Raw genomic sequence first — 17,053 nt, 5'->3', positions numbered from 1 at the left:
ACACTCATTTCAATTTTCTCTCCTCTAATATCAACAAAGGTGAACATAGGGTTTGATAAATAGTTAGAATTGTTATTTCCTTCCTAGAATATTTTCTGCTTGCATGAAAATTGATAATTATTTTTTTTTCCTCTTTGTATTCTATGTAGATACTCATATCACACATTGTATGAGCTACAGATCCATTACTGTAGATCGTTCATTTTATATGTATATATATTGGGGGGGATGGTTAGTAATAATTTCTGTATTTTCAAAAAACTGTAATGACATACAAATTGAATACATATTGTAATCTAATTTTTATGAAACACATGGTTTCAAACCTTTCAATCTTTTTTATAAATTGAGGAACCAGAAAACCTTAATTAATGTTCCATCCAGACTTTAGTTTAAAGGAGAATGAAACCATTGGAACAAGATAGCTTGTGTGAAAACAGAAAAATCAAAGAAACAGATCAACAAAAGTTTGAGAAAAATCGGACAAATAATGAGAAAGTTATGAGCATTTGAATATTGCGATCACTAATGCTATGGAGATAGCAAATTGGCAATGCGACAAAGATGTGTGATGTCACTGATGAACAACTCTCCCCATTACTTTAGTATATATTTCACTTGAATTGCCTCTTTTATCACATCTATCCATAGATCATGTGTTCTTTCTACATGAGGGCATGTAATACATATTTTTTAAGAATACATAATGGATAAAGAGTTTGTATCATCGTAAGAAAAAGCAAAAAGAGACATTTTGAGGGTATTTTATAGTCCACCAAAGGGAAAGTTGTTCATCAGTGACATCACACATCCTTGTCGCATTGCCAATGGGAGGATCTCCATAGCATTAGTGATTGCAATATTCAAATGCTCATAACTTTCTCATTATTTGTCCGATTTTTCTCAAACTTTCTTTATTCTTATTCTTTGATTTTTCTGTTTCTACACAAGCCTATTTGTTCCAAAGGTTTCATTCCCCTTTAATAATATGAATCACACACAGTAATACACTGTAATTTTATTCGTACAAAGCTGTGATTCTGAGTTTGCAAATCAATAATTCTGATATGTGTGGGCTTAAGAGATTGTCACATTTGGTTTACCAAAGTCGTAAATCCATGGATTTTGGACTCTAGTGCAGCGGTCAGAAAAAGAGGCCTATTGATGTACTGTACATGTCTATAATGCAGTGTGTTTCTGAGCAAAGTTCAAACAGTGTTGTGTGAATGAGCAATCTGTCAATTATGGCTCATCCTTTTTTGTCGGTCTTCCTGGAATTTATAGACACTGATTCCAAGTATTGTGTTTGCTATCTAGTTCTAAAGGGCAAATCATGTAATGCGAGTTATCGGTTAAAAGAAAAAGATACACAGACATTATATGCATGAGGATTAATTGAAAACCCAACAGATTTAATGTTTTATTACATTACTCAGCAAAATGTTATGTGAAAAAGTGTTTGTCATACATGGACCATAAAATGCAATGGGGGATAAGACAGGGGAGGGTGCCAGTTTTTCATGATCTACCCCCCCCCCCCCCTGACTCGCCAAAACATAGTTCATGATGTATGTGCAATCACATAATATTGCTCATCAGAACTTTCCTCACGTGATCTCCTTTATGAACGTTTGAAAAAAGGCGTCCCAGGGTGACTTCTATTGTTATGGTTGAACAATAACAAGCCTAGGAAGACAGAATCTTTTGTTATTATCCGCCCTTCTCTGTCGTGGCGTACTTTATGGGTCAATGTGCCACATGGAGGTGCTTGGTGCACTGATACCCTTTTTGAATCTCACGGGCAAAATTTTCCTTGAAGTGGAATCCAACCCAAAACAAAAAGTTGCTTTTAGAGGAAAAATAAAAATCAGAAAAGAAAATACTGTAGGTGAAAGTTGTAACCAAATCGAGCAACCAATAAGAAAGTCAAGCTGTAAAAATTGGTAATCACTTTACCCATGGAAACTTCAAATTGACTACAATGGTGATCATGATGTATTTAGTGATGTATTAAAAGAATGGTCTGGGCTGAAAGTATTTATAGCTTAATAAATAGAGTAGAATTCACTGAGCAAAATGCTGAAAATTTCATAGAAATTGGATAACAAATAACGAAGTTATTGACTTCTAAAGTTTAGCAATATTTTGTGAAAACAATCATCATGAATATTCATTATGTGGGCTGATGATGTCACATCCCCACTTGTTCATTTGTATTTTATTTATATGAAATTAGGTTTATTAAATTTTTTTCCTCCAAGAACCAGAAAAATTGGATTGACAACTGATTTAGTGCATTAGATATTTATTGCTGCAACTTATTTCATTATAAGTGAGACATATTATTCACACAAGTATGAATTAATGGAAAAAATATATGATTTTATGTAATAACATAAGAAAACAGAAAGTGGAGATGTGACATCACCAGCCCACCTAATGAATATTCATGATGACTGTTTTTTGCAAAATATTGCTAAACTTTAAACTTCAATAACTTTATTATTTGTTATCCGATTTTGATGAAATTTTCGGCATTTTGCTCAGTGAATTCTACTCGATGTATTAAGATATAAATATTTTCAGCCAGGACCATCCCTTTAAGGCAATGACTTCTCTTCCATTTAGGGTACTCCAATACATGAAATGGCTAAAATGTCAGTTTTTCGCATAACTGTTCTGTGAAATCAAGTGAAATTTTAAAATATCATTAGTAGAACTATCTTATTTTACATCCAATTTTCGGTGTTATGTTTGTTTTATTTTTATTCAAATAAACATTTTTTTTGGGGTGGACTTGTCCTTTAATAAAGAACATGTTCTGTGGGAAATTTGTCCCTTCCACTTGTCATAATTTGCTTAGTAAGTTTTAATATACCCAGTTGCCAATTTGAAATTATCACATTTTTGGGGATCTCAATATTAAAACAGCCTTAACTTTCTTGATATTTGTCTGAAATCTTTTAAACTTTCACCATTCCTTTTTACTCATAATTCTCCTTTCCTGACACATTTGTGACCAAGGTTGGATTCCCCTTTAATCCCTGACAATACATGTAGGTGGGGCTAAGTGGCGAGATACACGTAGTTAGCACCATCTACCTTATAGTCCAGAGTTATGCTTAGCTAGCCCACTTTCTGTTCTCACAAGGCTGTGCAGCACCAGCCCGAGTTTGTCTCAATCTCGAGATTTAGCCCGATTGGCCCTCTCCGCGATTAATCTCGAGATTCAAGAAACCCGGAGTTGCTGTGAGAAAAGTAGTTTGGCAAAGCAAAGGACATTAGTGCTTGATTTATGCCCCAGGGTCAATGGAGCCCAAACTTTTTTCCAATCAGAAATAAGTGCTCAGGAATGGCTACCACTCATCTGGGATTACTAAAATTAATGTGAGAAAAGCAAGAGTGGAGCGTCGTGGTCCAGTGGATATAGTCTCCGGACTTTGAAACCGAGGGTCGTGGGTTCAATTCCCAGCCATGGCGTAGTTTCCTTCAGCAAGGAATTCATCCACAGTGTGCTGCACTCGACCCAGGTGAGGTAAATGGTTACCGGCAGGAAGTTATTACTCAAAAAGCTGTGTGCGCCTGAATAGGTAGCCTAGCTTAGCCGGGGTAATAATAGCAGGGCCCGCTGGGAGAACAGTTTCGGAACTGAAGTGGCTACCCTGGGTAAATATACCATTATTGTTATTGTTATAAGCATTTCCTTAGCCTGGTTAGGCAGAAAATTTGCCTGTGAGGAAAGGAAAAATTACTGTCTGGGGCTAATGATAGTACAGGATTTACGATAGGCTTGGGTTATTAAAGAAAAACTTGTGAGAAAAGGATATTAAGTGAATCTTACATTTAGAATGCATTAAATTGCATTCCTTTATTAACTCCAAAGTTTATTACAGTTTATTGCAAGGTGCACCTTTGCAGTTGATAGAGTTGATGGCAATGAAAATAATAATACAATGACTTGCAAATAAACCTTAATGAATAACCTTCCTGAAGTGACCATACCCACTTCAGTCAGGAAGGCATTCTATTATTAACCTTTACCCGACATACTTGGTCAAGTGGTGTAATAACAAATACAAAAGACTTTTCCTGTATGTAGGTAGCTGTGCGTAACAACAAATGACTAAGCTTGAGGCTGACTTTACTGTCAGTGAATAGAAAGATGCTTCCAGAATTTTTTTTTTGATTTGATTGAAAATATGTGTTTGATTAATCATGTAAATTAATGTACTGCATGTGACTTATGTGGGAAGAACATACTCATGTACAGTTAACATGCCTGTACTGTAATGATAATTATACATGTACTTGCTCATATAGCGCTTAACACTTTATCAGAAGTCCCGCTCTAATTACCCTTGATTTTTTCAGAGCAGCTGTTACGTGTGCTGCATTTAAAGGAATAGATTCCTACCAGGTACCCATTTACCTCACCTGGGTTGAGTGCAACACAATGTTGATAGATACATGTATCATGCTGAAGGAAATTATGGCTTGGAATCGAACACACATCCCTCAGATTAAAAAACAAGAGTCATTAGACTACAATACCACCAAGTCAGACAAGAATGACCAAAATAAAACTTGATTAAAATGTGAAGCAAGAAGCTTTTGAATTAAGGGGAAGCCTGTCTTGGTACTTGAGGATTGGAGCATGTTGTCATAAGCATGTTGTCTATTTATGTATTTGTACATGTAGCACGGGACCGATTTGGGTGGGGGAGGATCTTTTACTCATACAATAACAGAACAGTGCAGCGGAAGGGTTTTTAAACGAAGAATCCCCACCCTGTCCGTCTACAGAGGTAGAACTTGAATAAAACACTATTAGATTGTAATTATTTTACTATGTAATAATCACACATCACATAATCAAACACCATCAATCAACAACATTCACACTATGCTATTAATTAATGTAAATACTAATACTCAATAGAATAAACTAACATACTCATTATATAAAGGATATATGTTCCTTTAATTCTAAGCTATATTAACATTATGTACATGATATTTACAGTTATAACAAATTGTGTAACTCCTAGTTACATAGTTACTTGAACAGGTATATGTATGAACATATAGTTCAAAGTATACTTAAAATTTACTTAACTGGACATAACTTTAAAACAGTTGTCAAACAACTACTGATATAAGACTAACATAATGACATTGAGGACTATAACATTGAGGGTCTCAGTGCAGAAATATATAGAATGTAGAAGCTGTTCATGGTCAGACGACCAGTGACCTGAGAATCAGGAAAATACGGAAATTATTGAAAAGTGATGTCTGGAGGAAGATGCTCTCTCTCCATCTCAAAAGTTGTGTATCAATTTAATCAAAACATGATTAAATATTTCTAATATTAAATATCAAACTTCATCTCAAATATTTTTATATCAACTAGGATTAGTAAATGGTTTTACAGTAACATAATATCAAAACAATAAAATAGAATGGTTTAGCACAATGATATTCAGGAAAGTCTTTAATCAGATACATTAGAGTCCGCACGGTATTAACGCGGCAAGATAGGGAACTCAGCCTATCCGCTTGACCAGAATAATACCGTTCAGTTGTTTTGGATTCGCGACTTGCTTAAAATTTGTAATTCGCAAAGTTCAAAAGGCTCAACTATAAAACTCGCACCATGCTCGCGCTGCTAGACAATCATAAATAACAAGTGCTTTACCATGAACAATAATCGTAGATAGTTAGTAACAATTATAAGAAATTCAAACATTCAATAAGAAGTAGATTATAGAATAATATCTATCATCAGTTATGTAAATCTAATCTTTAAAATATTATCCAATCGAAGATTGATAATAAGCCAAATGTGTAAAAGACAATTTTGGAAAAGTAACATTCAAAAATAAATCTATAAGATCAGTTATTAAATAATCTTATAAACTGAGATATGGAAGGATGACTTCGGATCTTACCTGAGAATCAGGAAAAAAGAGAAGTTACATGATAGTAACTTTATGGTGGATGTTTCCTCTCCATCTCGAAAGTTGTGAAGAGGATGTCTCCAGAACTTCTATATAAAGGTATTTTTGATGATACCATTATTTTGGGGAAGGGGTGTGTATATTTATGACTGATAATACTTTTTGATCCTAAGTCATCTCTTTTAACAAACAAAAACCAGTAAACAATAATTGCTGACCCCTTTAGGGTAGCAGAGATGGAAGAGCCCATCAACTTTTCCCCAAAATACTTCTACGTCATTCATGACATTCACGTCATTATTTTCTGGGAATAAGGACCACCTGACCCTTACTCATGCTACCAAGAACTGACCATTGGCTCTCTCTTTCGCTCACTCTCTCCCAGTATGTACAAAAGGTCATGCAAGTCATCTCACTCTCTCCTCTCTCACTCTGACCATCTCGTTCAATATCCCTACCATGCCTACAAAAGGGGGGGGGGGATATTACAAGGGTTTTATCCTTTTCACTACATATAATATATGTAGCACCAAAAGGGTGCTACAACTCTTCCCTACTTAAAAAAAATGTTCTTCCACAAAAGAACATAAACAAAGCATTCCATAAATTAAATACAAAAGATAAACAAAATAATTCAATATTATTTTGCTCAAGAACTGAAGGAGCCAAGTCCGACCGACGACCACTTGCAAACTGAAGAGTACAGATTCACAGAATCCAGCTGTTGCAGAAAAGTTATGTGTATCATCTTGCCTGATGAACTCGGTGAATAACGTTGCTGTAGTTCATGCAAAGGGTCCTGACATAGCAGTGTAGACCAACTCGAAGCATTTGAAGAATTGTCTTAGGGCTCCGGACCACTGTCCTTACAGTCACAAAGTATAACATCGTATGCTAAGTGTTTCAGCTCACCAATCTCAATATTGATAGCGTCTCTGTATTACCCATGACGATAATCAATGTTCAAGTTCAAAAGATGCATTCTCTAACAGCAGCTAACCGAAAACTTTCTTGTATAAGGGTGTCTTCTTGACTTGTCCCTGAGTTCAAAACAAGGAACTGTATCTCAATGGGGTAGGCCTCTGACAGGATCCAGGTCTCATCCAGGATGCTAGCAGATGGACTTCTACCTCTCAACTCTGAGAACCCTCATGCCCTAACTTAAAATCTTATATTAAGTTAAGACAACTATACAGACTAACACTTAATAACGATAAGATCATTATTTGAATTCCTAACCAAACAGAATAAAAAACATTAAAATGAAATTAGATGAACATGTAAATGTAACAAACATACTACCAAGTGACCTAATCTATCAACAGAACTTACAACTCAAATAAAGTATGCATATTGATTAAATAAAACTGAACAGTCATTCTCAAACACACTAACACACTAACACACGTACATACCAGTGCCTGTTCAAATCATGACAGGTCTTTTTCCTAAACACACTTGCATTTTAAGAGCTAGATTCACTAAGGTGGGTGAAAATTATCTATTCATACTTTATCAATTATACTAACTTTCTCAATCTTACTTCAACTTTTTGAGGTTGCATTTGCATTCAATGCTATATCCTCATGCTCTATAACCTGGAATAGTATTGGTAAGTCTGGAATTTATTTAATTCAATCTTTAAAAATGCATCACTGTTTCCAACAACTTTGCTGTTCATCCTATCTTACTCCCTATACCAATTTTCTCAGTAGCAAACTTATTTTCGCTAATCCCAAATGAAATACCTCAATCAAAAGGGTTATTCTTTAGACGATACAAGTTATATCCCCTACTGAATGGCTCGAATGGAAAACAATTCGGTATATCACTCATACCGACAATGTTTAACTTCAGGAGAAGAATTTACTAGATCGGAACAAACAAAAGTTCATCAGCTTAACTCTCAACAATTAATTGACATTTGTGCATATCCAGTAGGTGAATCGTACCATTCGCCTCTATTCTGATATAATTGTTTCATTCCAATTGACAACAATAATTTATGATGGAGGACCTTATGCGCAACATCTCTTGATTTGCAATGCAGGGAAGGTCACTTTCAATCTTTTCACTAAGATGAGTCTTCCATCTTCACAGAATTTAATACACATTATCATCATAAAATTGCGTCCTGAGTCAATATATGAACTCTCAAAAACAAAGACCAAATCAAAAGACTAAAAAATGTTCACCAGACCATACCATTACTAATTCCATTTAAAAAAGGGTTAACTTACAGAATTACAACTAACAACGACATAGCCACAATCATGTGAATAACAAGAAGTGGAATCAAAACAAATGTTCTATCAAACTTTTTAGATGAGTGATTGATAGTACCAGGATCTGAACAGGAATAGTCTCGAACCTAGACCCTATAATGAATGAACCATAAGTGAGCGCACATATGCTGCAAAAGTATAATGCAAAAGATTTTCCAAATAACCTCTTATGCATCCTCCTATCCATGTAATATCTTCTTACTCAAACAACAGAGCTAAATGGTGTAGAGATAGGATTTTCAAAACAAACAATATAATGGAACAAAATGAACTTCAGTCAAAAACTTGTTCCAAAAGGTATTTTCACATAATACCTATACTTACACCTTCTCTCCCTTAATACCATTTATTCAAAAGATAAACAAAAGGAATATACTAACACTTTGGTCATACAAATCAGAAACCTAACAAGTGGAAAGACATATCAATGCTATCTTCTACCAACAAAAATATAAACCTCGCTCTGCTACCAATTGTAGCACGGGACCGTTTTGGGTGGGGGAGGATCTTTTACTTATACAATAACAGAACAGTGCAGCGGAAGGGTTTTTAAACGAAGAATCCCCACCCTGTCCGTCTACAGAGGTAGAACTTAAATAAAACACTATTAGATTGTAATTATTTTACTATGTAATAATCACACATCACATAATCAAACACCATCAATCAACAACATTCACACTATGCTATTAATTAATGTAAATACTAATACTCAATAAAATAAACTAACATACTCATTATATAAAGGATATATGTTCCTTTAATTCTAAGCTATATTAACATTATGTACATGATATTTACAGTTATAACAAATTGTGTAACTCCTAGTTACATAGTTACTTGAACAGGTATATGTATGAACATATAGTTCAAAGTATACTTAAAATTTACTTAACTGGACATAACTTTAAAACAGTTGTCAAACAACTACTGATATAAGACTAACATAATGACATTGAGAACTATAACATTGAGGGTCTCAGCGCAGAAACATATAGAATGTAGAAGCTGTTCATGGTCAGACGACCAGTGACCTGAGAATCAGGAAAATACGGAAATTATTGAAAAGTGATGTCTGGAGGAAGATGCTCTCTCTCCATCTCAAAAGTTGTGTATCAATTTAATCAAAACATGATTAAATACTTCTAATATTAAATATCAAACTTCATCTCAAATATTTTTATATCAACTAGGATTAGTAAATGGTTTTACAGTAACATAATATCAAAACAATAAAATAGAATGGTTTAGCACAATGATATTCAGGAAAGTCTTTAATCAGATACATTAGAGTCCGCACGGTATTAACGCGGCAAGATAGGGAACTCAGCCTATCTGCTTGACCAGAATAATACCGTTGAGTTGTTTTGGATTCGCGACTTGCTTAAAATTTCTAATTCGCAAAGTTCAAAAGGCTCAACTATAAAACTCGCACCATGCTCGCGCTGCTAGACAATCATAAATAACAAGTGCTTTACCATGAACAATAATCGTAGATGGTTAGTAACAATTATAAGAAATTCAAACATTCAATAAGAAGTAGATTATAGAATAATATCTATCATCAGTTATGTAAATCTAATCTTTAAAATATTATCCAATCGAAGATTGATAATAAGCCAAATGTGTAAAAGACAATTTTGGAAAAGTAACATTCAAAAATAAATCTATAAGATCAGTTATTAAATAATCTTATAAACTGAGATATGGAAGGATGACTTCGGATCTTACCTGAGAATCAGGAAAAAAGAGAAGTTACATGATAGTAACTTTATGGTGGATGTTTCCTCTCCATCTCGAAAGTTGTGAAGAGGATGTCTCCAGAACTTCTATATAAAGGTATTTTCGATGATACCATTATTTTGGGGAAGGGGTGTGTATATTTATGACTGATAATACTTTTTGATCCTAAGTCATCTCTTTTAACACACAAAAACCAGTAAACAATAATTGCTGACCCCTTTAGGGTAGCAGAGATGGAAGAGCCCATCAACTTTTCCCCAAAATACTTCTACGTCATTCATGACATTCACGTCATTATTTTCTGGGAATAAGGACCACCTGACCCTTACTCATGCTACCAAGAACTGACCATTGGCTCTCTCTTTCGCTCACTCTCTCCCAGTATGTACAAAAGGTCATGCAAGTCATCTCACTCTCTCCTCTCTCACTCTGACCATCTCGTTCAATATCCCTACCATGCCTACAAAAGGGGGGGGGGGATGTTACAAGGGTTTTATCCTTTTCACTACATATAATATATGTAGCACCAAAAGGGTGCTACATACAGAAAGTTATAAAGATCAGAAAGAGGTTCATTTTGAAAAAAGGCACGTCGGCCAGTTAGGGAATAAAGGGCATGGCCTTTTTGGATGTGAATTGATGAATTTTTTAAGGGCATCTCGGCCAGCAGTCGATTAATTTATGCCCTGAATACAACTGTTTCTAATTTAGACTTACATCAATTTCAGAATGCATCAAATGGAAAATGCTCATTAAAGATCAATATTAACTGTCAGACAAATTTCAAGTTTGTTCAATGTAAGAGTATGAAGAACAGATTGCTGTTGCCATAACAATAAAATGAGAAGCATTTAAATATTTCATTTTCCCTTTTCATAGATGTGTACAGTACATGAACTTAAATATTATTGCACATAACTGACGCTTGTTAAGCCTTTTTTTTTGCCAGAACCCCTCTTTATACAAATATAGATCTGTCTCAGAATAAGTGCAGTATTGCCACAATTTTGCAGTATTTTACAGGGGCCCATGAATTATATTGAAAGTTGGATGGCTGAACATTTATGAAACACAAGTTTTAATGTTTTTGTGCATGTTAACTGAAAAAATTCCTACAACCCACTCTTAGTTCTACCATGGACTTTTCATGGTTCTGCGACCCCTGTTTTGATTATTAAAGGTCAAGTTCACCCCAGAAAAAGGTTGATCTGAATAAGTGGAGAAAAATCAAACGAGCCTAACGCTGAAAATTTCATCGAAATAGGATGTGAAATAAGAAAGTTATGACATTTTGAAGTTTTGCTTTATAACAGTGATATGCACAACTCAGTGACATGCAAATGATACAATGATGTCCTTCACTCAATATTTCTTTTGTTTTTTTATTGTTTGAATTATACAATATTTAATTATTCATAGATTTGACAATAAGAACCAACTTGACTGAACCATATAGTATTAAACAATGCTAATACCACATATTCAGGGAGGAATTAATCGTTGTGTCACTTGACAATGAGGAGAAATTAGAAGGTTTACTATTTCATATAATAAGATACAAAATAAATAGTGAGTGGATGACATCATCAGTCTCCTCATTTTCATATCAGCCAGCATATGTATATAAACTTTTTGTGAAATTAAGCGAAACTTTGAAATGTCATAACGTTGTTATTTTACATCCGATTTTGATGAAATTTTAAGTATTATGCTTGTTGGATTTTTCTCTTTTTATTCAAATCAACTTTTTGTTTGGGTGGATTGTCCTGAGAACAGACCAGTTTTTACAGGCAATGAAGTTGGCCTAGGTCCATACTGGGCATGGTAGCTAGCAGATGACCCCGTTCTCATCTTAAGCTGGTTTATGGAAACCAACTTTCATTGGAGTGCTCGAAGCGGTCTTGGAAGTGATCTTAAGTGGTCTTCTACACGAGTTTGGAAAACCAGCATGTGATGTGGTTTTCAAGACTGCTTTCAAATTTTTTGACTCCTCAGAGACCATTCTCATAGTAACAAGAGCACGTATTCAAGTATTCCTGACACAAGTTGAGAAAATGGTGATGAGGACACTAGCGAAGCGATCTTCTATTTAAAAATTGAATGGTTTCTTAAACCAGTTCAAGAAAGTAGATGAGGAAAGCGTTGAAGAGTGCCTAGCCTTTAAACAAGGCCATGTGTCCGTTATGATATTCATATCAAATGCCTACCAACATGAAAAAAAAAAGACTATTCACGAAAGGCCGGTTGAATGCGAGGATTGCGAGCCCAGTCATAGGGCCTTTAGGAACCTGACTTGGATTTTTTATGTTAACCATTTGTTCCGACTTGCTACCTCTCAGCTAATGGCCAATCAGCGAGTGTCTCGTTCGCATCGATGAACCCTGTTTGCTGTATGATCCGTACCATAGAAGCGAACGTTCCTGGTCCCATGAAGTCATCAACACCAGTGGTGCAGATTGGCGCATCGGCATGCTCATGAATAATTCAGCAGCCACGTCTCCTCCAGGTTCCAAAAGGCCAATGCAACTTAAGTCACTCGATCTCGGTCTCACCAATTCTTTTCATCGGCCACTAGTCTTGTCCCACCCCTACTTGACGATGAATATATGTATAGCCAAGTCGTGAGGCCTTGTTGTACCAGGTTTATTAATGGGAGGTCACAGGTTTTATACCAGACTTTAAATTGGAACCTTCCATCTTCTTGGAGAGGGGTTTATATGCAGACCTGCAAGCGGCTTTCCCTGATGAACATGACTATCGTTATTGATGAAAAGATCAGCAACAATCATGTTTCAATTTGAAATTTGATATCATTGAGCCTACATGATTCCTCTTTATATATACCGTATTCCTCCTTCAAATGGCACTTTCCTGTTATAATATGAGCTGTTTTCCTGTTTTAATTTTGAGCTCTGTTTGTGGTACAAACAGATCATCTGAACTGTGATGGATGGTATATAATGTCACATACATGTACATGTAACTTTCAAGGAAAAGGCATTACGCATGACTTTGGGAGAGAGCCAAGGCTTTTCAAGACATTTCGGAAGCCAAAGAAGGTTACAGGGATCTACTCATTGAAGTTGAGCATTTTGAAAAAATAATTGAGGAGATGAAACCTTACAATTTTGCAAATCATACACGTAAAGTATACATGTAGTAAAGTCCAAAGGTACATGTAGCACTTACATTTGAGCAGAATCTTCCTTTGGTCACTATTCTCCCCTGAAATCAGAATGATATGGGATTAAAGGAGAAGTTCACCCTGAAGAAAAGTTTGTTGTGAAAATAGCAGAATTTTTTTAATAAAAATATTGGCGAAGGTTTGAATAAAATCTGTTTACAGATTAAGAAAGTTATTAGAATTTTAAGTTATGGAGACGTCATAAACAAGTTCCTGTTGACTTATTTCTGTTTTCTTATCATGATTGGGTTTGAAATGATAAGACTATTGATATATAAAAGGTATGCAGTAAAAACTATTTTCAATTTTCTGAGAAAATGACATTTCATTGATTTTTTTACCATTCGCTATGAAGGAATGCTGCTCGCATTTGATGTCACAAATCATATACTGGTAATAAAAATTCTAATAACTTTAATTCTTTGATGGATTTTTCTGAAACCTTCGGCAATTTCTTTGTCAGGATGAACTTCCCCTTTAAATTATATACGCAAATAGCTGTCTATGTTTTTGTTTGGACTATATGTAAGGTACATGGTACGTGACATTTCTTAATTTAGCTTCCTTGCATTATTATTCAGATCTTTTCACCAAACAGCTGTTAGTCAATATGACAGGCAAATTGAGTATATTTACCTACTTGGAACCAGGAAGATGAGTGAACCCATGGGACAAATCATATCTATAGTCCAGGGCTCCACACTAATCCTTCTTTTCTAATGGCCCAACCTGTTCATGTCGGACCAGTAGATCCCAAATTTTCAATTTCTTACTGGTCCAAGCCTAAAATATACTAGTCCCCCAAATAAAGAAAAATATAAGAAGATACTTGAGTTTCTTTTGCTGACTTTAATTGCTTTTATTGCCCACCACAACATAATTCATGAGAGCCATTTCTCAATTTTGGATCAAGAGCCATTTTTGAAGAAGCCAGAGCCACTTTTATGATTTACATGTACTATAAAGAGGAGAAAATACAATGTATCATTTGTATCAGTTTGAAATATTTTTTACTGGTCATGTCGGACCAGTAAATCTGGCTATTTATGAAAAACTACTGGACCAACAGCAAGTTTTACTGGTCTGGGACTGTCGGACCGATGCCAGTGTCGCACGCTGTCTACATGTATAGGCTGGCTTCATTGATTCATCATAGAAAATCTATAATTCAGACATAAAAATAATATGATTCGTAGAGTGCACATGCACTTTCCACTTTCCAAAGACAACCATTGCACTAGCTCAGAAACATTACTCTTGTAAAAACATACTACAAATATAAATAAACCTATAAAAAAAATGAAATTAAAATCCTGAAAATTACACTTTGCAAAAGTTATTGAATATAACAACATGAAGCTATTTGTGTTAATAGCTCCATCATAATAATGTGCTATTTTGTAGATGCATGTTGATATCTCATTGATTGATTGAAAAAATATATTTTCACACCTGTTGATTTACAAAAAAAAATATCTGGTGTTACTGGGGAAAGTGGAGTGGAGTGATCCTAAAGCCCCTTTTACACCTTCACGGAAGCAACACGGATCATCCCGGATTGTCAATCCGGGGTCATCCGTGTACAGTCCGTTACTACCGTGTACACTCCGGCTACTCATCCGGCGCCATCCTTGATGTACCGGCATGTCCGGGAGAAAAAATGAACATGTTCAATTTTTCATCCCGGAGTACACGGACTGATAATCATCCGTGTTCATCCTTGTAGCCTCCTTGTACATCCGTGTAGCTACCGAATGCATCCGGGAGTCTCCTTGTAAGAACCGGGTGATCCTTGTTGATACCGGCTTTATCCGGGGTCAAATGTTTGTATTGTTTGCGTACATGAACAATAGTCCGTATTCATAACCAAGCACGAGCATGCTCCAGATGGGGGCAAAAAAGGACGTAACTTCATTCTAGCAAGATGCCGGCGACAAGAAGTGGTAAGGTCCGTGTAAAGACCCTGTAACATCCGTGATCATCCGGGTATTCCGTGTTGGCTCCGGGAGCATATCAAACAGGATCCCTATTGCTACCTTGCCTATCCTTGTAGACTCCGTACTTTTCCGTACATATCCGTGTTAATAACCAGTTAACTCCGTACTCACTCCGGGAATGCTAGGAAAATACAAATTTGGCACCCCGGATCATCACAGACTGAGATCCGTGATGATCCGTGTTGCATCCGTGAAGGTGTAAAAGGGGCTTTAGTACTGTTGTAGAACTGTACTTTAAAAAAATTAATATTCACAGGAATTCCAAAAAGTAACTGCATTATTTGCAGTGGAAAGTGAACTTTTATTCAAATTCATATTCGTTGACAATGCTGAACACCCATTCCTTTCTACATGTACATATATACAAAGGTGTATGTCTCATTGCATGTTTTTTTTTTGCAAGCAAATCTCTAGATTGGTTCTGGGAGGATTGAGAAGGAATAATTAGGCTTGGATTATCTTATATAAGTTGTTGTTTTTTTGCTATTCAGGCAAGTGTGAACATAAAGTTTAGTAATAAACTATGAAGATACAATTCCATGTTCAATTCCATGTTACAGACGGTACATCATACTTGCGGCTAACACGATCCGACCTGGTATGCCTCTGGTTGTCTCTGTATCAATCTTTGAGACTGAAGGGAACCTTCCAGTAAACTTACAGACATCAATCCTCCGTAATGGAATTGCAGAAGTCTCCTCCACTGACATGCTGCAAACTGGAACAACCCAAATCACCTTACAGGTATGCTGAATTTATCTTGACTTCAAGTCCTGAACTTAAGTTTAGATGCCTAAAATGAAGAAAGAGAAATATAATGCTGAAAATTTCATTTTAAAAAATGGTAGATACATGACATGGCAGAATGCAAATTTTGGTGACCACTGACATCACATTCACTCTAAAATTGTTTGGTATTTTATTGAAAAAATATGAAATTTGTTCAGATTCCTACGTATGTATAATGCAAATTGTGTTTATGACTACTCCTTTTTAATATAGCATGCATAGTAGTAGGTCCATGATTCAGTCTTGAAAGGAAAATAGGAGTAATCAAGTATTACTGATTTATATGCATGCATTTCAGGTCACATGATTAAGGTCAAAGGTCTTATAACTTTACCACTGAGGTACGTTATCCGTTTTGTCTGTATGCTTCTCTGGTATTATACGGTAACTCAAATGTCCATACACATACATGTACATGTAGTAGAAAAAATTTAGTGTCAATGATCTTTGACCATGTTGGGGTTATTATGGAAATGTCACAATAACATAAATTTGAAAGTTAATGGATCTAGTTCATCAAACTTGGACATAGTGGTTATCAAGTATCATTGATCATTTTGCAATAGTTTCAAGTCACATGATCAAGGTCAGAGGTCATTTAGTATTATCATATGACTGGTGTTCTTGTGAATAATTAATTCATATTAGTAATTGTTTTCATTCAAAGTCAGCACTGCTGCTATGATTCATTATACATACATATTTTACATACATTATACAATATTTTTACTGAACCAACTACTGGTATTGCCGGGGGGGGGGGGGCGGATACCATGGATACCATGTGCGACCAAAACTAAAATAATGAAAAAAGGGTATCTATTTTGCTAGGAAAGCTACGTGTTTGCGGTCGGTATAACAGATTATAACACTTCATAATTTAAAGGATGAACTTTTTTGCATCAACACTACGTGTTAAGGGTCCTGTGTGAGATGGGGTGGTACGTACACAGTCCTAGCGGCCTTATAACTTTAACGCTGACATACATTAACCGTTTTGTCTGTGTGCTTCTCTGGTATTATAACTCAAATGTCCATACTCATAGTAGAAAAAATATTGCTGCAAATGCTGGGGCTGTTAAACTATTGCTGTAA

At 35.4% G+C, this 17,053-nt stretch overlaps 1 protein-coding gene across 4 annotated transcripts in view; it reads left to right on the top strand.

Annotated features, from left to right (window-relative positions):
• LOC121422533 (CD109 antigen-like) overlaps positions 1–17,053 on the top strand; it is an 83,537-nt gene that overhangs the window by 4,909 nt on the left and 61,575 nt on the right. For all 4 annotated transcript variants that reach the window (XM_041617667.1, XM_041617669.1, XM_041617668.1 and 1 more), the window contains exon 3: positions 15,730–15,913. In XM_041617667.1, the coding sequence (XP_041473601.1) occupies positions 15,730–15,913 (184 nt within the window). The remainder of the gene's footprint in view (positions 1–15,729; positions 15,914–17,053) is intronic.

The sequence above is a fragment of the Lytechinus variegatus genome, chromosome 10 (assembly GCF_018143015.1).
Source record: "Lytechinus variegatus isolate NC3 chromosome 10, Lvar_3.0, whole genome shotgun sequence".
NCBI classification, from domain to species: Eukaryota; Metazoa; Echinodermata; class Echinoidea; order Temnopleuroida; family Toxopneustidae; genus Lytechinus; species Lytechinus variegatus.
The sequence above is the reverse complement of the archived record's forward strand: the minus strand, read 5'-3'. Positions and strand labels throughout refer to the sequence as shown.